We start from the raw sequence: 21,852 nt of genomic DNA, 5'->3' as shown, positions 1-21,852 counted from the left end.
TCATGCCATAAACATTTATAGAGAAGATGAAAGTTATGCTCCCTCCATCTTAAGAGAGATCACTTAATATTGTTTTGGACAAAGCAATTAATCCCTATTCCCTAGTTCTTTTTATGAAAATCAACTAATTGGTGTAAAGATCGAGCCATAAGGCCAAATACTCTAGGTTGGAGTCAATTTAAAGTTACTAATATTATATCATCCCACATAATAATTTTATAATTTATCAATTATGTTAGGAGTAGTTAACATTTGCTTAATGGACTCTAAACTAACGTAATATCTTGCTGATAACTTTTTTTTTTAATTTAGACTTGCCTGAAATTCCTACTGATAAAGGGAAAAGGTAATTAATCTTTTTTATTTAGGTAACGAAGGCTAACCCATATTATTGAAAACCATTTACTATATAAGCTATCAATTAATTAAATAGAAATGGATTTAAAAAAAAAAAGAATTGAGTTTTATCTCAATTTGACTAATTATTTCTGTCTTTTTCAGGCAAGATACTAAAATCGAACTTCATCTATTCTTTTATATTCTCAACCTACATTATAATCCAAAAAAAATTTCGAAAATTTCAAAAATAACATCGAAAACGACTTACAATTACCATTCCAAAAAATTTCTAAAATGGTTGGCCACCCATAAACATATACCCGACTATGGCCATGCATCATTTTCATGAATGACTCTTACTATTGCTTAATACTAGATCACACAATTAAAAGGAACTTTTGTTAAGCAAGTGGTGATTAATGTTCGTCCACCTTTTGTCCCTTTTCTCCAAAGTATATGGTGGTGGAGTATTATATGAATTTGGTTGTCATTGCATACACCATGAGATGCTAATGTGGTCCTTCATCTTGTATGCCGGCACTAGTATTCCTTTTGTTATCGCTTGATGTTTTTATTTGCTTTTTACGGAGTTTTAAATTTATGTTTGAAATTTAGTATTTATAAAATTATTTAATTAAAAAATTATAAAAAGCGTATAATAAATTTCTACATATTGAAACAAAATTAATAAAATTTTACATGAATATATTTTAACTTGTAAATAGTAATGAAAAATTATATACAAGTTTCTCTCTATTAAAATAAAATATTTCTTATAAAAATATTATTAGATAACAGAGAGTAGTTGGAATTTGGTAATAATATTCTCTCATCCCCTACATTGGCTTGTGGAGGGTACAACTTTCACCCTTTGCCAAAACCAAAGGTCATGCGAGCCTTTGCATTAGCTTGATTATTAAAAGAGTTATAACTTCTATCATTTTTATAGTGGATAGTGAAGTAATTGCACTTATATAACGACAGTAGAAATAGGAGTAATAATATTACAAGAAAATTATAAAACAACCAAAACTAAAAAAGATTAATGATACTCTTTTAAAATCATCCTATCATATACATAATAATAATAATAATAATAATAATAATAATAATACTCTAGTTCAACAATCATCTTTTCACGTGAGAGTTAAAGAATTAGAGTTGAAATTATATATAATCTGGCCATGTATTTTAAAAAAATCTAAAACTTTTATATGAAGCTAAAATAATTTTGGTATTAAGTATTGTATTAAACACATTTTCTTTAAAAGTCTTAAACTTTTCTAGAAAGCTATAATTGTGATACCCTAGATTTAGCTTGAAAAAAGATTGATAGACTACTGATATCAACAAGGTGCATCTTTTTTTCATAGGAGTCCATTTGCTAAGAACTCCACAATTAAGCGTGCTTGGTGGGGAATAATTTTAGGATAGATGACCTCCTGGAAAGTTTTCCTAGGTGCGCACGAGTGAGGCCAAAGTGCGCCGGAAAGACTTGTGTTGGTCTGTGAGGCCAGTCTACAGTCTCCATTAGTAGTCACCGGCGGTCCAAGGGCCAAGGTGTTACATTAATACTTTTGTTTATTAAGTATTATATTGAGCACATTTTGTTTTTATACAGAGGAGTATTAGGTACTATATCATCTTTCAAAACAATTTATTCATATTGAATTCTCATTTTCGCCTTTCAAACATATAATCATTCAATTTTTTATATATATTTTCAACCAATTTGTAGGATGTGAATAAAATTTCTGCTAATATATCTTTATATCGGCAAAAGTTTGTTTTGCAAATAAATTAGATGTTCTCATCTTCATTTGTGTATTTTAAGTGGATTTATCATAAAATGTAATATCTTTATGCGTGTTAAATTTATTTTTGCTATTGTTGCATTAAGAGGTAATCTGTCAATAACTTATATTTAAATATTTGATATAAACATTTTGGGTGTGTGAATTATTTAATATGATCGTTAAACACCTTTTTTATTTGTATAATTATTAATTATGCTAAAAAAACATTATCAATATAGTTAAATTACTATATATATTTAAAAAAATTTGTGCAATGCACATGCATTGCACTAATATAACTTAATCAAAAGAATATTAGATATTGTTTATCAAAAACTATAAAGTAATGAGTGTCCAAACTTAGGTAGGGGAGAGGGAGTCCACCCCAAACTTACCCTATTATCATCTAAAATTTTTAATGTAAATTTACGCTTTTTAATTTTTTAACATTAAATTTCACCACTGTAAGTAAAATAATACTATAAATTACAATGTCAATACATTTGTAACCACCGTTGAATGACACAAATAAACTCTATGATCATGATCAATACTAGGACAAAAAACTTTAACGAAATTGAAGATTATTTTATCTCACTTAAAACAAATTATCACAATCTAGATAAGGTTATAGGTATTTGAAAACTCTTCTTTTGGAATATTTCTCCCACAACTATATTAGAAAAAAAAATGAAATTCATAAAGAGATACAAATAATCTCACTACACACTTAGTAGTTATTGTGTTGTCTAAATGAATATGTGTTTGAAGTGAATAAATAAAATGAGAATATGCATAATAAGAGTTTGCAAAACTATTTTTAGTTTCATGTGCTAGAGAAAAATATATAGGGTTATTTTTCTGTGTATAATTTTGTATAAGTTTCTCATATCATGTCTTTTTTTGTATATACTTAATATGCTTTCATCCATACTTTTATGTCAATATATCAATCGTGCAAAAAATCAGTGAAAAATAAATCTATACGACCGTACGAAATAGAGCATCGTATTGCAATAGTCGCGCAAATCATGTATGCTTGTAGGAGATTATAGAAGAAGCAATAATGTGGTAAACGAGCAGTTAGTATTTGAGCAAAGCAGTTAGCTTTAAAATAATAGCTCATACAATTTTGCATAAATATCATTAAAATCGTTATCAAGAAATGTTCATATCATAATTACACTAAATTTTTATTAAATGAAATGGGGCAAATTGTTTCACAAGAAGTGTGGTTATGTTGATCTTCCAAATATTGGTATGATTGTGATCCACAACTTTCAACCATAGAGAATACAAGAATACAGCACCTCATATATAAATAGTATATAATAATAATTTATAGCTACCTCAAATATTAATAGAATCAAATTCTTAAATCCTGGACCTCTAAGGAATAAGACAAATAGATTGAGACCAAAGCATTTATTTTTGTGCTTTGAGAAGAAGCCGCAAACATCTTCTACTAGTGTTGCTTTGTGTAACTTCATTTGCTCAACACACATGACTTGAAGTACATCAAGTTGTCAGCTAGCCATTTTCCAGTGCTAGCTGCCTACAGCCTTCTCTCAAGTGGGATATTAATCATACTATGACGGGATAATGAATCCCCGGATGATTTGCGGACTCTTAAAAAAAAGTCAGTTCGAATCACAAATTATAAATAAATATAAAAATTATTTATTATATAAAATAAAGAGTATATACAATAAAATTATCATAAAAAAATGTATTAATAACTATAACATTTTTGAAATTTATTGTCTTCAGATATTGAATGATGCTTTGATTCACCCTGGTCTAATAGTTACTTCAACCTACATTCAATAACTTAAGACCTATGTGTCCTTCTTAATTAAAGGCACTCTTTCAGTCTTTTAACTAAATTGTGATTAAGAAATTTTGTACAAAATATTAAAAATTTGGCCTATTTGATTGTGTGGATGATATTAATGGTAGTTAAAATTTATAGAATTTTCGTTGTATGGATGAGAATGTACTCTCCTTACTTTGCTGATCACCAAATAGATATAACTTAAAGATTGACTTGCAACACTTAAGTACCTAGGAAACCTAGTAACTGATTATAGGCGTATGAAAACTTTTCTATTGTGATATTTCCCTACAATGATACTTGGAAATGCATTATGAAAAACACAATAAAATACAAACAATTATGCATATACTCAGTACAAAATATGCAATAATAAATTATTATGTGTGTAAGAAGAAAATAAAATCAGAAACATGATAAAAGAGTTTGCAAAATGCTTTATTTATTCATGTATACGTACAGAGAAATATAAAACAAGAATTCAGAAATTTTTAACTCATATATTATGCATCAATGTTAACCAAAAATAGTATATTTGTAATATTTGTTTCAAAAAATTTCCTTTATTAAAAATCCCACACTAACATATATGGAGTATATGATTTGGAGTAGACTTAAAATTAGAGATTTAATGATTTTCTAAAAACTTCAGATAGAGTGGATCATGATATTTTTGAGTTTTTACACTAACTTATAATAAATTAAATTGATGCCAGGGTGGTTATTGAGATTTTAGGGGTCCTGGCAAAAAATTAATTATGAGTCTTAATTATAAAATGTATATTTATAATTATAAATTTATAATATAAAAAATATTACATGTCAATAATAGAGCTTGATATTGTCCGCTTTTTGTTTGATAATCATGCATTTATAATTCAATAATTAGAAAATAAGGTAATAGTTATTATTAATCAGGGGCAGAACAAAGTATTCCGAGGTCCGGTTTAATTTTTATAAATTTCTAAATTTGGGGCCCTTTATAATTGAAAAGACATATTTTCATAAAGTAAAATAAAAAAACTCAACATAATAATATTTTTAACTACTATAATTAAATTAAACTCAACTCGGGATCTAACTACATTAATTTTATAAGTTTAATTATTATAAATTTCTAAATTTGGGGCCCTTTATAATTGAAAAGATAGATTTTCTTAAAGTAAAATAAAAACTCAACATAATAATATTTTTAACTACTAAAATTAAATTAAACTCAACTCGAGATCTAACTAGATTAATTTTAATTTTATAAAATGACTTAGATTAATTTGTTAAAAATTAAATTTTAATCTCTAATGTAAAGAAGGAAGAGAGAAAAAAGTAATGGTTGATATAAAATAACAAAAAAGTGTAAAAGTTTAAAAGATTGAAAAATCAAGGATTAAAGTGTTGATTATTTTTAATGATTATTGATGTTTAATGAATAGGTGAAAATTAAACCCGATTCTTATTTGTCGCCACCCTTTTCATTTTATCGCCACCCCCCTCCTAATGAAATTACGAATTTGCCCCTGATCTTTAAAAATTTACAAATTTGCCATTGAATTAATAACTTTTCATTTTCATTTTTTTTTAATTTTTTTAATTATTCTTATTTATATTATTATTGTTATTATTATTATTATTATTATTATTATTATTATTATTATTATTATTATTATTATTATTATTATTACGGTTATTATTATTATTATAACGGTTATTATTATTACGGTTATTAATAATAATAATAATAATAATAATAATAATAATAATAATAATAAAATAATAATAAAAATAATAATAATAAAAAAAATTTAAAAAAAAAAAATACCAGTCGCACGTTTTGTGCGACTTATATTTTTTTTTTAATTTTTTTTTTTTTATTATTATTATTAATATTGTGGTTGTTATTATTATTATTATTAAATTATTATTTTTGTTTTAATTATTATTGTTATAATTGATGTAAGAAAGAAAGCGTAAAATTTTATTATTAGAGGAAACCCAAAATACAAATATTGGCTAGATTATAGAAATTAGGAGTTTATAAATTACTCCAATACAGAAAACCTTAGCCAAAACAAATTTTTTTGGGATGATGCAAAACTAATGCCCAAGATTCCTTTTATAAGGAGAAGAATAACAAGCCTTTGTTATTCTTCCGATGTGGGATAATGATAAACATTAATCTTCCAATGTGGGATAATGAAAAACATTAATATTTCAATGTGGGATAATGACAAACATCAATCTTCCAATATGGGATTCAAGACATAACCTTACATTGGAAGATTGATGTTTGTCATTATCCCACATTGGAAGATTAATGTTTTTCATTATCCCACATTGGAAGATTAATGTTTATCATTATCCCACATCGGAAGAATAACAAAGGCTTGTTATTCTTCTCCTTATAAAAGGAGTCTTGGGCATTAGTTTTGCATCATCCCAAAAAAATCTGTTTTGGCTAAGGTTTTATGTATTGGAGTAATTTATAAACTCTTATTTTCTATAATCTAGCCAATATTTGTATTTTGGGTTTCTTTTACTAATAAAATTTTTCTCTCCTCTGCATGTGGACTTAGTTGACACATTGTCGGTGAACCACGTAAATTCTGTTTGTTTTGTGTTTGTCAATTTTTATGCTTTCTTTCTTACATCAGTTATAACAATAATAATTAAAACAAAAATAATAATTTAATAATAATAATAATAACAACAACAATATTAATAATAATAATAATAATAATAAAATTAATAATAATAACCGTAATAATAATAATAATAAAATTAATAATAAAAAAAAAATAAAAATAAAAATATCAGTCGCACAAAACGTGCGACTGATATTTTTTTTTTTTTTTTTATTATTATTTTTATTATTAATGTTATTATTATTATTATTATTAGTATTATTATTATTATTATTATTATTATTATTATTAATAACCGTTATAATAATAATAATAACCGTAATAATAATAATAATAATAATAATAACCGTAATAATAATAATAATAATAATAATAATAACCGTAATAATAATAATAATAATAATAATAATAATAACTATGATAATAATAATAACAATAATAATATAAATAAAAATAATTAAAAAAAATTAAAAAAAAATGAAAATGAAAATTTATTAACTCAATGGCAAATTTGTAAATTTTTAAAAATCAGGGGCAAATTCGTAATTTCATTAGGAGAGGGGGTGGCGATAAAATGAAAAGGGTGGCGACAAATAATAATGCCCAAATTAAATGATGTAAGAGAAGATGTTTAGAGTTAAAATGATTGCTTTGGAAATAGATAAAAAAAGGAGAGAGAAAAATGTAATTATTAAGATTTGATTCTGTAATTAGTGATATATCATGTAAATCTCCCATCAACTTCTCAAACTAATTAGCATGTTATTTTAATATGATTTTTTCTATATGAGACCTTTTTAGATTGGGGCCCTGTGTGATTGGGCACTTCACACCCCCTAAGAACCGCCCATGTTATTAATAACAATTTCACTTGATGGTTAAATGCATAATTTAATCACATACGGTCTCAAGTTCGATCTATACAAAGATAAAATTTATCTACTTTTTTCGTAAGCTCTGGACGCAAGCCCTTTTTGTCCTTACTTAGGACCGGCCCTAATTGATGCACTCCAATAATATTTTTATTTCAAACCAAAAACGAAAAATGTTAAAAATGTCTAAATGATGTTTTTCACTAGAAAAACAAGGGTGTCAAACAGGGAGGAAGAACAGGGCTGAGGAAGGCACGCGCCAAATAATTAAAGGAGACGCCACGTGACGTGAGTGATGAGACAATGCCCTTTCATCCATTAACCAATCACATATCACCACGTAAGCAAAATCTCCAAATATTCTCTCTCCTCCAGAATAACGTCTAGGTTCAATGAACCTATAACACCACCTCTTTTCTCGCTCTCCATTATTTAATAAACTCCTCCTTTCTTTTCTCCCAGACACAAAACACAAATTGAACAAAAAAAAGTTTCAAAAATCCCTCAACAAAGTTCCTCAAGTCAACGTAATCGGAAGAACAAGAAGAAATTCTACATCATAAAAATGGCTTTATCTGTTACATCTTCTCTTTCATCAGAACTCAAAGGTTCGTTTAGCAATTCTCATTTTCCGCCATTTTTGATGTTAATGTTGAATTTCCTTTATAACGATATAATTTTTATACAGTGCCAAGCATCGGCGCATTTCAACCAACAGATCGTCCTTACAAAAATTTAACGGCGACGATTAACATATCTTCTCGGCGCGCGGCTTCATCAGTGAAGCCGTTACGAGCTTCTGCCGAGTCGCGCCGCAGCGACTCGGTGAGTCCTATTGCTGCAACCACCATTGCTGCTCCTAAAACTGGTAATTTTTCTGTCCTTGTACTGAAACTAGAATGTCTGGAAATATGTTGGTGAAATGACGAAATTGAGCTTGTGGATGATTACAGAAGAAGGGGTAAAAGAGGAAGTGCGAATTGTGGACGAAGAGAACTTCGAAGAGTTAGCCAAGGAGCTTCAGAATGCATCTCCTCTTGAAATTATGGACAAGGCTCTTGCTAAATTCGGAAATGATATCGCCATTGCTTTTAGGTATTTTTTTTATTTTTTTCTCATAGTTTAAATTAAAATTTTAGATATGTTTTGATCTAATTTTTTTTATTATTTTCTTGGTGTGATTGTATGATTATATTCTTAATATGGCTGTCTATTCTTTCAACCTAGTAAATTTGTTAGGTAGAAACCATGACGTAGGAGTAGAGTATTAATCTTTATCGATAGTCAACGAAATAATTCGGAATTGCATACTCCACTAATATGTGAGTGACTATTTTGTCACTGGGATCATGGGATGGAACGTATATTGTCCGATTTGCTCATCTCGAACGCCGGAATAACTCTTGCGAATCAATTCATAAATGTGAAATTATATTGTATTTTGCAATCTGGTTGGTTGTTACATACTTACACCTGTTGCAACTTACAATTATACAAATTCTAGATTAAGAATATTATATGTGTACTTATGTAGGATAAGTTGCTATTACTCCAAATCATACAATATAAAAACAAGAAGCACATAAGCAATTGTTATGTGAATTTGTGAAACCAATTTTGGTTTGGAGTTCAAAAGAAGGGTCAAATTTGCATGTTTTAAAGACCAATAGAAGGTTGAAATTGCAAATAGAAATGCTTGGATCATGCAATTAGGCTAGGAATCCAAACTTCTTAATGTAATTTATCGTTTAATGGTTTTGTGAGTTCTGTATATGAGGAGTATATATTACTAAGTTGGAAATTGGGTTAATGATGATATATAGGCTATATTTATGTGTATTGATGACATGATTCAAAATGCCTATTGAGTTGGAAATTTGTATGAAGTATTTCTTTTTCATTATATGCTCCAATGTGATCATTAAATGTGATTTATGGTCTTGGATACTGACTAGTATTCCTGAAGATGTGTAGATTTTCTAAGAAGTTGCTAACACGTAATTAAACGTGCTTATTACGCAGTGGGGCGGAAGATGTTGCTTTGATCGAGTATGCCAAATTAACTGGCAGACCCTTTAGAGTCTTCAGCTTAGACACAGGAAGACTCAACCCAGAAACATACCGATTTTTTGATGAAGTTGAAAAGCATTATGACATCCATATCGAGTACATGTTCCCTGATTCAGTAGAAGTTCAGGCATTGGTTAGGAACAAGGGTTTGTTCTCTTTCTATGAGGACGGTCACCAAGAGTGCTGCCGTGTTAGAAAGGTGAGGCCTCTTAGGAGGGCCTTGAAGGGGTTGCGAGCCTGGATTACAGGGCAAAGGAAGGATCAGTCTCCCGGTACTCGTTCTGAGGTTCCGGTTGTCCAAGTTGACTCTGTTTTTGAGGGTTTGGATGGTGGGATTGGTAGCCTTGTGAAGTGGAACCCTGTTGCCAATGTCGAGGGCAAAGATGTTTGGAACTTCCTTAGGACAATGAACGTGCCTGTCAACTCGATGCACTCCCAAGGATATATCTCGATTGGGTGTGAGCCGTGCACAAGGCCTGTTTTGCCTGGACAGCACGAGAGGGAGGGGAGATGGTGGTGGGAAGATGCCAAGGCCAAGGAGTGTGGCCTCCACAAGGGAAATCTTAAACAAGAAAGTTCCGAAACCCAAAATGGTAGTGCACAAGCCAATGGAGAGGTTGCTGATATATTCGAGTCTCAAAACTTGGTGAACTTGAGCAGAGCGGGAATCGAGAACTTGTTGAAATTGGAGGACCGCAAAGACCCATGGATTGTTGTCCTCTATGCACCATGGTGTCAGTTCTGCCAGGTTTGTTACCCAGCCACTCGCTTTGATTTTATTGATTTCATTTCTAGTGATCAGTAATTTGGTTATACTAACTGATTTTTGTTGTTTGAGCAGGCAATGGAAGGTTCATACGTAGAATTGGCTGATAAGTTGGCTGGCAGCGGTGTCAAAGTGGGAAAGTTCAGAGCAGATGGTGATCAGAAGGCATTTGCCAAGAGTGAGCTTCAGCTAGAAAGCTTTCCAACCATCCTTCTCTTCCCAAAACACTCGTCTCAACCAATCAAGTACCCCTCTGAAAAGAGGGATGTCGATTCACTCTTAACTTTCGTCAAGGCGCTTAGATAATCGACTATAAGTTTACTTCATGTAATCCAAAGAAGAGACTTAAAGAGTTTTCAACTACTAATGATGGCAAACTGAACTGGCAAAGATGGCGAAAGTTCAGTTAAGTTGGGTGTTGAACCTAAGTTCAAGCGATTTTGAGCATAATATTCCCTTTATGATTCGAAGGGAGGTCCTTTTGTAGCTAATAGTGAGTTTATGGTGACTTGCTTTGCTGCAAGTTTGATATGTCATGACTCATGTCCATATAGTTTCTTTTTTCTTTTCTTAGTTTTGCGGGGGTTTGTGAGGTATAAAATGGGGTAGAAATATTGGAGAGTTAACGTTCCTCCAAATCTTGGTTAGAGGTTTGTATATTTTGAATGGTTGTTTTTTGAACAAATAAATCATAAGTTTTTCTGTCCGAGTTCATTAATAAAAAATTGAGATTCACATAAATTCCTCCCAAGGTCAGTTTGGTGATTCAGATTTTATCAAAGATGGTAGAGAGGTAGTTTAATTAAGGAAGCTTGTTAATGAACTTGACGTTTGTCATTGGCCATATATTCACTATTTTAATTTTTATGTCTCTTTGAGTTTGTCAGCATATTAATTTTTGTTCATTATTTTAATTTGGATAAAGTTTTTACTATTTTCTTTAATTCATATCTACATATTTTCTTGAACTTTTTAATAATATCAACACAATTTAATTGTCTTTAATATTTTTTAATATTTGTGTAAATGTGGTGTTTAGTAGAGTAGCATATTGAGGAGAGCTAGTCTCACAGCTAGTGTGTTAGTCTTGATATCCACTCAAAATAAATCCGATAATATGATAATTTGATTTTGACATTGTAACAAAACTTGAATTGACATGACATTAAAAATAGCTTACAAATTTAATTTTGAACCAGTTCAAAACATCTGACCCAAAATAAATCCAATAATCGGTGATCCAACTGAACACATTTAGTCACCTAATTTTGCTTTTGATAAATTCATGGCTGGGTATGTTTAGGACAGACGTGTTAGGCGTAATTTTGTTTTTAATGGACCATAGTTGGGTATTTTTGGCATATAATATATAAGTAATTGAGTTGGTCTAATTTAAATACAAAAATGTGTATATTTAAATACAAAAATGTGTATTCAACTCACTATATATTATTATTCGGAATTTATGTCTCTATGAATAATAGCAAGTTTAGTAAATTAAAGGGCACTTGGGAGTTGTGACCAAAAGTTTGTACTTGGAAACATCAAGCTGGAGTTTGTCATGTGAAGTTGAAGATAGTTTTTACTATTGAAAGTTAGATAAAAAAAAAACGTAACTTTCTTTGATTTAAGAAGGGTAATTTTGCCTAGTTTTAATCTCCAACTTTGCCTAGGTATTGGAGTAAAATTGTATGTACTCATTGTGATAGAGTGAGATTTTGTTTAGTTCACTACAAAAGAAATTAATTAGTAAATTTTTTTTTTAATGAAAATCTGTTATAATTAGTAACAATCAATTCTAATTACTATCAGAAATAAGTAAAGTTTTCTTACAATTAGTATAAATAAGTTTAAATTGGTTTAAATCAGTAATAATCAGTTTCAATTAATAAAAATTAGTTAAATCAATAAAAAAATTCACAAATTCTTATATGAGACGGTCTCATGGTAGGATATGCCTTATACCTGGTTTAAATAGTCCAATAATAAAAACTTTTAGCTTATGAGCTTCTTGTTTTGAGGTCGTTTCAGCGTAAGACGGTCTCATACAAAACAAGCTGAAAAAAATTAGGTCAACTAAACAGAGCATAATAGTAATTGCGTCTCTACATTATTGTTACTAACAGCGAACAAAAAAAAGACAATATCATAACATCAAACATATTAATAAAGTCATGGTAATTTTTTTCTTGTTAGCTTTTAGTAACAGCGAACATACCCTAACTTTAGGCTTGGACATTGAGACACTTATTTTGAAAACTAAAAATTTTCCAAATCTTATTTTAGAATTTTTTTTTAAAAATATTATTTATTCCAGTTTTCACAAGTTGCATGGGTTTTGGGCCTTGGATGATATTCTGGGCTACTACTACTTTCAAAGCTCTTAAAAGTATCCTTGGCCCTTGAATTTAGGTCTAATACAACCTAAGACAACTCCTATGGTCATACGCACCACCAAAAATACACAAATTTTCAATTCACACACCTAAACAATTTAACTTTCTCTTACTCATTTAATGATTTTAAAATATAGTACTTTAAAATCTGCAAAATATTAATTTAAGTAACCTAGAGAAGCAGTTATGTAGTTGATTGTTTTTTCAGAAGCAATATTAATTTATACAATTAATTAAACAACTAAATATTTAACAACTACAAATCACAAATAATTGTATAAAAGTTGTAACTATTTAAACAGCTAACAACTGAGTACATTTATTTTACGTTGAATTTGAATACAGTTGGTAATTCTCACACAAGTCATACTATTAGATCAAACATTCTCATAAGTCATAAGATAAAACTAATTTATCATAATTGCTGTTAAGAGAACACAATTTATAGCAATATTAATTTATACATTTAATTAAACAATTAAATATCTAACAACTACAAATCACAAATAATTGTACAAAAGTAGTATCTATTTAAACAGCTAACAACTACCCATACATTTATTTTACGTTGAATTTGAATATAGTCAGTAATTTGAATACATTTATGATAAAACTAATTTATCATAATTGTTGTTAAGAGAACAGATTCGATATTTCTTCTAATAAAATTTGGAACAATTCTTTTGCTTCTTTTAACACTTTTGGGAATAAAAATAATTACTTGATAAATGAATAGTGATAGTACTGAAAGTTACTCATCAGAACATATTGGTTGAATACAAAAAAAAAAAATAAAAGAAAAAGATGTTAATGAGGTAAAAAAGAAAACAAGATACTCAGATGGAAGCCAAAAATAAATACTTTATGATATTGGGTGAAGCAACAATATTCACAAGTGCTGTCTATAAAGCTCGAAATTTTAGACAAGGACACCAAAATTAACTAAGCCAACAAAACAATGCACTCATATGTTGTACTATAATTTTATTTTATTTTTTTTTTTACTTTTTTTTAAGCATGAAGCAGTTAAAATTTATATATTAATTTAGTTGCTGAAAATTTAATTTTCAATTCTACACAAAGGATTATTATAATTTTCTTTTTCTTTGTATATTTAGATTCTCTAACCTATCAATGAATAAAAGAAAAAAAAAAGTAATATTTACTAGTAAACTCTTAGCAAGACCATTAGTAATGAGGACTTATCCAATCTAGATGATTATTTTCATTTGAAAAACTCTGATTTTCTCGTCTCTTAAATCTAAATCAATTCATGAATAATAATGATCTTAACTAGCTAGTAATTTAATACAAATGATGAATATTTAAATGTCGAATTCATAAAACAATTTATACGAAATTAAAAAATATAAAATAGTATAAAGGTCAATGTATTTCATTGAAAAGTAAAGTGAAGCAACTAGCGACTAACTTTTTCTTTAAGAAGATCCGACATGGTTGATTTACTAATCTTGAATATCTTTAGATCCATTAGGTCTTAACTAGTGCAAAAACGATGTGGTTTGCCAGACTCATTTAGAGGTGGATAAATGGATAAACCGTGCGATGTAATAATTAATTGTTCATAAACTCTCTTGTGAAATGGCATAAGTCGTCCAACTGATCTAAGCTTAGTAATTTTTTTTAAAAAAAAATTTTGACATACTAATTTTAAGATTTAAAAAGTCAATTTTAATACTTAAAAAGTCAATTTTAAAACTTAAAAGGTCAATTTTAAAGATTTTAATATAAATTTTAATGTTTGAGTAGATTTTACTTTAAAGTTAAAATGAAAATTTTTAAGTATTGCAATTGGTTTTTTAAGTCCTTAAATTAGTGTTTTAAGTATTGAAATTGACCTTTTCTGATATTGATATTGTCAAATTTCATAACTTAAAATGTCAATTTTAAATCCTTTGAAATTGGTCTTTTTAAGTCTTAAAATTGATCTTTTACTCTTAAAACTAACATTTTATGTTAAACATACTTAGTTTATTTTTAAGCAGTACCCACATTCATTAAACATATATTGATATATATATATATATAGTCTTATTTTTGTAACCACAAAATATAAAAATAAATAATAAAAAGGGGATATCAATCTTCCTAAGTTTTTCCTCTCAATCTTCTTCTATTTTTCAGAAATTCATCCTTGTTCTTGAAATCAGAATGTTCAAATCAACATGGTATCAGATGTAAAGGTTCTAACTGCATACCTGGATTATCTCTCAATCAATTCATTTCATTTTTCGATTGTTTCGAATTACTTCATCGATTTAGGTTTTCTGTTCATCTTCACTCTATTCTCGCCAACAACAATTAATTGAATTGTTCATTCGCAAAAACCTAATCAAGATTCTGGTTTGTTCTTTCCTTATTTTGATTTCACGCTGCTATAATTGATTCAATTGTTCTTTTGCAATGACAAATCAAGATTCAAGTTTGAGTTTTCTTGACCATTCCGATCCTCTTTTTCTTCATCCTGCTGACCATCCTAGTTTATTATTGGTGTCAACATTTTAGTTTATGAAATTGGGCGACACGGTCTCACCGAAAATTTTGGTTACTTGTTTACTTCTATAATTAGCGTATATAATGTCAAAATGGGCCTATAAATGTTTAGGTGGTATCATACCAAGTAAAAACTCATACACAAATTTTTGTGAGAGACCATCTCTAATTGGACCAACTTATTATATATTTTTTAAAATATTATAAGTAGGCATTAAGAATAATGTAAATAGACATTAAAGATATGATAAGTAAGCATTAAGAATAATACAATAGACATTAAGAATACACTAAATAGGCATTAATCTTTGATGGATTGGACTTTAAATACTGACAAATTCAATGAAAACTCTTTCCTCTTATCATTCATTTCCCTCAATACATATCATACAAGGTACTATAGAAAGATATACACAATATCTTCTAAATATTTCTATGTCCTAAATTTACCACCCAATATTTTCTAAATATATCCCTAACAAATACGTCTTTTAAAGAGACGGTCTCTGAAGAGACTAACTAAAACTCATAAGTAATGAAGTCCATCCAGATTAGTCATTCTGACCCATTTCTCTTCTTTGTCTCTCTAAACAATACAAATTGACTTAAGTTTCAAAGAATTTCATGATATAATTCAAACCGCTATAGGCCATTAACTAATCATCACTAGAGCATTGGACAATTCGAATTCTCCTCTTATAAATTGTGAGTTTGTGACTCTAAATAGGAAGTAATTATTACAGTATATAATATATTTGAGATTTTAACTATTGTATTGGTTTTTTGACATAATATTAAAAGTCAGTATAACAAGAAATCACTGGTTCGAATCTTAATCGTCAATTATTTAAATTGAAATATTTAACATTATATATGAGAAGTACCTGTGTTGTATAACAATAATATGTGGAACAATACAAAAATAAGTCTAAGCATAGGCCTTAAAATATTAATTTTCATTCGACAAAAATGTTAAATAAAAGAAATTAGTTGAATAAAAAAATTATAAAAAATCAGTTTTTTTTTGTACTTTTTTCTCTTAGCCAATGGCCATTGGTAGATTTGAGTATGTGATTTATTTTCTATTTTAAGAAATAGCAATATTGTGTTGTTGATGGACTTGTTAGGATTTTAAACCTTTGTTCTAAAATATTTCTCATTAATAAAGTTGACATTTTTATTAAAAAAGTCAAATATTTAACAAGTAAATAAATATTCTTAAAGAGAATACTTAGTGTAACAATATTTACATGACTAAGGAATCAAACTCTAAATCTAGATTCCATATATTTTGGATCAAATTCATTTGTTAATCAACTCATTTTAATAATCATTCCATCCACATGCATGAGATCATAGTTTTCCAAATGGCAAGGAACTGGTGTATTATTTATTAGCATTTACATGTACTTCTTCAATTGCCTTTCTTACTAACCATGATGGAAACAAAAAAGTTAATGCTACTTTTAGAGGATTATCAATGCTATGTTTACTCATTTGCCCTCTAATTATAACACTTCTATTTCCAATCATATTATTTTTCATGAACTTTTTCATTTATATCAGCATTTTACACTAATGTGGTTTACAAAATTAGAAAAGTGACAGAAGATTTATCATTTTTTAATGGGCTTACATGCACCTATTTATGATAGTTCCACCGTAGTTTGCCATACCCATTACCCTCCCATTTGTTGTGCAACTAGTTTTTGGAGATATCGTCTTTTTGAGAGACAAATTTTAAACAATTTATTAAAGATTAATGCCTACTTTTAATATCGTGAATATGCACTTACGTTATTTTTAATGCTTACTTGCAATATTTTAAAAAATATATAATGGATTGATCTAATTAAAAATGGTCTCTCAAAGAAATCAGTGTGGGACTAAAAAGAGTCTCCTATTGTGTTATCACCCACTTAGCAAAACCCAATTTGATTAAAAAAAAAAGATTCAACCTCTTAAACATGCTAGAATTAGCTAAATATTATATCATATTACCAATATAATTATCAGTAATCATACATATTAATATTAATTATCATGTCATTATAAACTTATTAACTAATGCCATTTTTCTCTGATATCATAATCATATCCCTGCCAGTGAAATGTCTTGTAGCTTCACTATTTGCCAAAAAGTAACAAAAGAAAAGGAAACAAATTGAAGAAGGCCAAACAAAAATGGCAGAGAAATAATGTGCACATTTCTTCTGTTGAGTCAGAGGAAGATGATGTTTTAGAGCTCAAGCTTCTGTTTTCATGGCTGCTTTTAGGCTCATTCTTTCATTAGTTCTTCTCTTTCTCTTCCTCCACTCACCATTTTCAGGTAAAGTTCTAAGCTTTTGACTCTATTTGCAACTCCTTAGCTAATTGAGGAACACATTGAATTATTTGTTCAAGAAAAATGTAGGGTTATTCTGGTATAAATAAACTCATTTTCAAAATTGGTAAATAACCATGTTTTGGAAGCTTTCATGTCTCACATTTGCCCACCATTTATTGTTCATTAATTCGGATAAAGTTTGTGTCTTTGTCTGTGTTACTTATTCAATTGCCCACCATTTATTGTTTCATGATTTTGGATGACTTTTTGAGCTATCTTTCCCAAATCCCTTATTGACTTATTGAGGAATCTCATTTGAACTTTTGGTGACTTTTGTTTATGAAGCAAACCCATTTGCTAGTTTATGAATTTGACTAATACCCAGTTTGGAATTTATTATGATCATACTCATACATCCCTATTCTCTGCATAAATTTTCAGTTTTAGGGAAGATTATAGCAGAAATTAAGCAACAACAAGAACAAGATGAACCCTATGTTGGAGTAAACATTGGAACAGATGTACCAAACTTCCCATCTCCCTCAGATTTGGTTTCATTTCTCAAGTTACAAAAGATTAACCATGTGAGACTCTATGATGCTAACCCTGATTTGCTGAAAGCCCTGGCTCATTCAAAGATCAAGGTCATAATTGGGGTACCCAATAACCAGCTTATTGGAATTGGATCCTCCAATGCCACTGCCGCGGCTTGGGTGGGCCGAAATGTCGTTGCTTACTACCCGGATACTGCCATCATCGCCATTGCTGTGGGCGATGAGGTCTTAACCTCGGTTCCTTCAACTGCCCCTTTGCTTTTCCCCGCTATTGAGTCACTTTATAGTGCACTTGTGGCCTCAAATCTTCACACTAAGATAAAGGTTTCTACCCCACATTCAGCCTCACTAATTTTAGATCCCTTTCCACCTTCTCAAGCCTTTTTCAATACTTCAATGACTCAATATTTGTTGCCAATTATTAAGTTTTTGTCTAGGACTGAATCTCCTTTGATGATGAATTTGTACCCTTACTATGTTTTTATGGAGAATAAGGGTGTTGTGCCATTGGAGAACTCTTTGTTCAAGCCTATAACACCTTCAAAAGAAATGGTTGACCCGAATACTTTGCTTCATTACACGAACGTGTATGATGCAATGATTGATTCTATTTATTTCTCAATGAAAAACATGAATATTTCCGATGTTGTGGTGCTTGTGAGTGAGACCGGGTGGCCTTCGAAAGGCGATTCCAAAGAGCCTTATGCCACTATGGATAATGCGGATACTTACAATTCCAACCTCATTAAGCACGTTTATGACAAGACTGGCACCCCATCTCGTCCAGACACCACATCTAGTGTGTATTTATATGAGTTGTTCAATGAAGATTTGAGGTCGCCCCCAATCTCAGAGGCCAATTGGGGCTTGTTTTATGGGAATTCAACCCCAGTTTATTTGTTACATGTTTCCGGGAGTCGAACTATCTTGGCTAATGACACAACAAATCAAACCTATTGTGTTGCTATGGATGGGATGGATACAAAGACTTTGCAGACTGCATTAGACTGGGCTTGTGGCCCGGGAAGGGCAAATTGTAGTGAAATTCAGCCGGGAGAATCTTGTTATGAGCCAAACAAGGTCCAGAACCATGCTTCTTATGCTTTCGATAGCTATTACCAGATGCAAGGGATGGCTGTTGGGTCCTGTGATTTCAAAGGCGTTGCAATGATCACTACCTCTGATCCTAGTAAGTCTGTTTACCACATTTTGGTTAATTACTAGTTAGCATTGCCAAAATTTTGCAATACTGTTTGCCAGAGCCGTCTTGAAAAATTTGTGCTCTGTGCAAAATTTTTTTATTTTATGCATAATTCATAGTTTTTTTTTAAAATCACCTCTTATTTATAGTAAGTATATTTAGTTTATTAATAAACTTAACATATTTTTTTTGATTAACATTTTTATCTACGGAAAAAGAGGGGTTTTATGCGGTCAATCATCTAGCACACTCTCGAAGTCCCCTTGCTATTTGCATTCTATCTTGTGTGTGTTATTGTTTCAAATTTCGGATTCCTATTAAAGATCTATTTAAGCATAAATCCCGATTTTCAGCATTATGGTTAAGATGCTTTTGCGTTGTGAACCTCAAATTCTATTGAGCATAAGAGGTGATTTAGAATACTAGTATGGGGGCCGAAAATTTATTTTTATGTGTAATGAACCAATTCAACTGCTATTTTTCTGTGTTATGTCAATATTATATTCAGTAATAATGAGTTTTAATTGAATTACTTATGTCATGACCTAGACAAGCCTGAGCATAGATTATGACCTGGTCATAAAGTCACAATGCCAAAATAGTCTACACGATTGGTTGAACTTATGGCCTATGAACAAGAATCTATTCACCCTAAAATAAAAATTAAAAAAATAAATAAAAATAAAAAAAGCTTAGATGTGGTTGATATGATGTGATTTTGAAAAAAAAAACAAAGCTTTTTTAGCCTAGAAAGTGGAACAAATAGCATAATAGTTCACTTTTTTCCCCATAAATGAGGCTCATTTTAGAGGGAATTTGTTTATAAAGATTAAAGAAGACACCTTTACATTATTCCCTACTTCTGTCCTATGAATTTAATAAAGTACTCATTACGTTTTCTAATGTAATTAAAGTTATAAAAAGTTCATATTAATAATTTTTGTATTGAGACGAATCAAATAAAATTCCACATGATTATATTTTAACTTATAAATTAAGAATAAAATACAAATTAAGTGATAAGTGAATAGTACCCAAAAATAAATGGGACAATTAAGTTGAATAGGAGGAAGTATTATGTATATTTAGATATATTGATGTTTAAATTTGCGTATTGGAGCAAATTCAAAGGGGTAAGAAGTACTTCATGTTGGAGGTGAAGATCTTCAGTCATCTAATGACATCTGGATGATAAAATGTTTTTTTGTACAAATTTGAGATGTTGTGTACTGACATAGAAATGTTCAAAAAGATTCGATAGTCTGACATTTATCTGACCTTGTAATAAAACCTGACTTTAAAAATAAATTTACAAATTATTTAAAATTAATATGGAGATAAGACTCGATTATAAACCAATTGATGACTAAATGAACCTCTTTAACGGGAGGTACTTAACAAATGGAGCCCAACACCTGTTTATTTTGCAGTGAAATCATGCAAAAATTGTGTGGCTTTTAGCTGAGTTGGATTGGAAATTGGAATGATGTAGTATGCATTTATTATATTTTGGCATCTTTACTGTTGAGTATGCCGGTGCCAAGTAGTCCTTTGTTTTTGAACATGGTGCTTACATTTTTTAAATTCTTGTGACGGGTTTTTGTAGGTCATGGGACCTGCATTTTTCCTGGAAGGTGCGCCAATTTTCTGCCTCACTTATTATCTTTGGACTTCGTTATTACTACTATTTTTATTTAAAATTACCAGCTTAGGAGGGTGTTAATTTTCAGCAAAAATCAAGGGTGTTTTATAATCTTAACCATAATTTTGCGAATAAACATTAGGCAGTGCATTTTAGAGATACTTCTTTTGTCCCGTTTAATTTAATGCAAAGAAAAAGTCGGTATTTTTTAAGAAAAAAGTTGATAATGGTAATAAATGAAGAGAGAATGAATTATATGGATGAAATTAAAAGAGAAAGTGGTGAGTCATTGTCTAAAAATAGAAATGATGTGAATCAAGTAGGACGAACCAAAATGATAAATAATGCAAATTAAATGAAACGGATAGAGTATTTGATTTTTTTTAGGGTGGACAGGAGAATTCATATAGGTAGGGTCGGAGAAAAAATTAATTATTCATAGAGGGTGAGAATCAAAGAAGTGTGAAAGAAAAAACATGAAGTAATAGAATAACACACGATTCTCTTTTAAGATATTTGATTATTACTTTGAAGCAATAGAAGTTATATTAACAATAAGAAGTGGTATATTTTGTGTTTGATTTGCAGTAAGAGAGAAAGAAATAAGACAGAAGTAGTAGTGAATTCAACTGAAGCTACAAGTGGAAGCAATCAAATAAGTTCAAGTGAATATGCTCTCATTTCTTTGTGTAGTCTTCTGTTTCTGTGTTTTCTTTCCAATTTACCCTTTTAGCCAAGACTAATTGAAGATTTTGTGGTACATAATCATAATACTAGGTCATTTTTTGGGCAATTGTAACATTTTTAGTTGTAATTTTATGGTTTAGTATCACTTATTTTCCACGCCATTTCAAATTTTTTTCTTCATTTTAATCATAATCATCATAATCATAATCATAAATA

At 29.5% G+C, this 21,852-nt stretch overlaps 2 protein-coding genes across 2 annotated transcripts; both read left to right on the top strand.

Moving 5' to 3' along the window:
• The first annotated feature begins 7,674 nt into the window (after nucleotides 1-7,674).
• On the top strand, nucleotides 7,675-11,321 carry LOC130815262 (5'-adenylylsulfate reductase 1, chloroplastic-like). Its single transcript, XM_057681671.1, has 5 exons — nucleotides 7,675-8,088; nucleotides 8,169-8,348; nucleotides 8,434-8,575; nucleotides 9,503-10,298; nucleotides 10,392-11,321. The coding sequence occupies exons 1-5, from the start codon at nucleotides 8,046-8,048 to the stop codon at nucleotides 10,620-10,622; spliced, it is 1,392 nt and encodes a 463-aa protein (XP_057537654.1). The 5' UTR covers nucleotides 7,675-8,045; the 3' UTR covers nucleotides 10,623-11,321.
• Nucleotides 11,322-17,282: 5,961 nt separating this feature from the next.
• Nucleotides 17,283-21,742, top strand: LOC130815427 (glucan endo-1,3-beta-glucosidase 1-like). Its single transcript, XM_057681894.1, has 4 exons — nucleotides 17,283-17,555; nucleotides 17,994-19,295; nucleotides 20,914-20,941; nucleotides 21,538-21,742. Exons 1-4 carry the CDS (start codon nucleotides 17,489-17,491, stop codon nucleotides 21,680-21,682), a joined length of 1,542 nt encoding a protein of 513 aa, XP_057537877.1. The 5' UTR covers nucleotides 17,283-17,488; the 3' UTR covers nucleotides 21,683-21,742.
• The last annotated feature ends 110 nt before the right edge of the window (nucleotides 21,743-21,852 follow it).

The sequence above is a fragment of the Amaranthus tricolor genome, chromosome 6 (assembly GCF_026212465.1).
Source record: "Amaranthus tricolor cultivar Red isolate AtriRed21 chromosome 6, ASM2621246v1, whole genome shotgun sequence".
NCBI classification, from domain to species: domain Eukaryota; kingdom Viridiplantae; phylum Streptophyta; class Magnoliopsida; order Caryophyllales; family Amaranthaceae; genus Amaranthus; species Amaranthus tricolor.
Note: the sequence above shows the minus strand (reverse complement) of the source record. Positions and strands in the feature narration are given on the sequence as shown.

Bases quoted from the DNA above. Each gene is read 5' to 3' on its own strand.
- LOC130815262 (XM_057681671.1), top strand. From the start codon at position 8,046: ATGGCTTTATCTGTTACATCTTCTCTTTCATCAGAACTCAAAG. The intron at 8,089-8,168 runs GTTCGTTTAGCA...ATTTTTATACAG, and splicing joins TCTTTCATCAGAACTCAAAG to TGCCAAGCATCGGCGCATTT. The intron at 8,349-8,433 runs GTAATTTTTCTG...GGATGATTACAG, and splicing joins CATTGCTGCTCCTAAAACTG to AAGAAGGGGTAAAAGAGGAA.
- LOC130815427 (XM_057681894.1), top strand. From the start codon at position 17,489: ATGGCTGCTTTTAGGCTCATTCTTTCATTAGTTCTTCTCTTTCTCTTC. The intron at 19,296-20,913 runs GTAAGTCTGTTT...GGGTTTTTGTAG, and splicing joins GATCACTACCTCTGATCCTA to GTCATGGGACCTGCATTTTT. The intron at 20,942-21,537 runs GTGCGCCAATTT...TTTGATTTGCAG, and splicing joins ACCTGCATTTTTCCTGGAAG to TAAGAGAGAAAGAAATAAGA.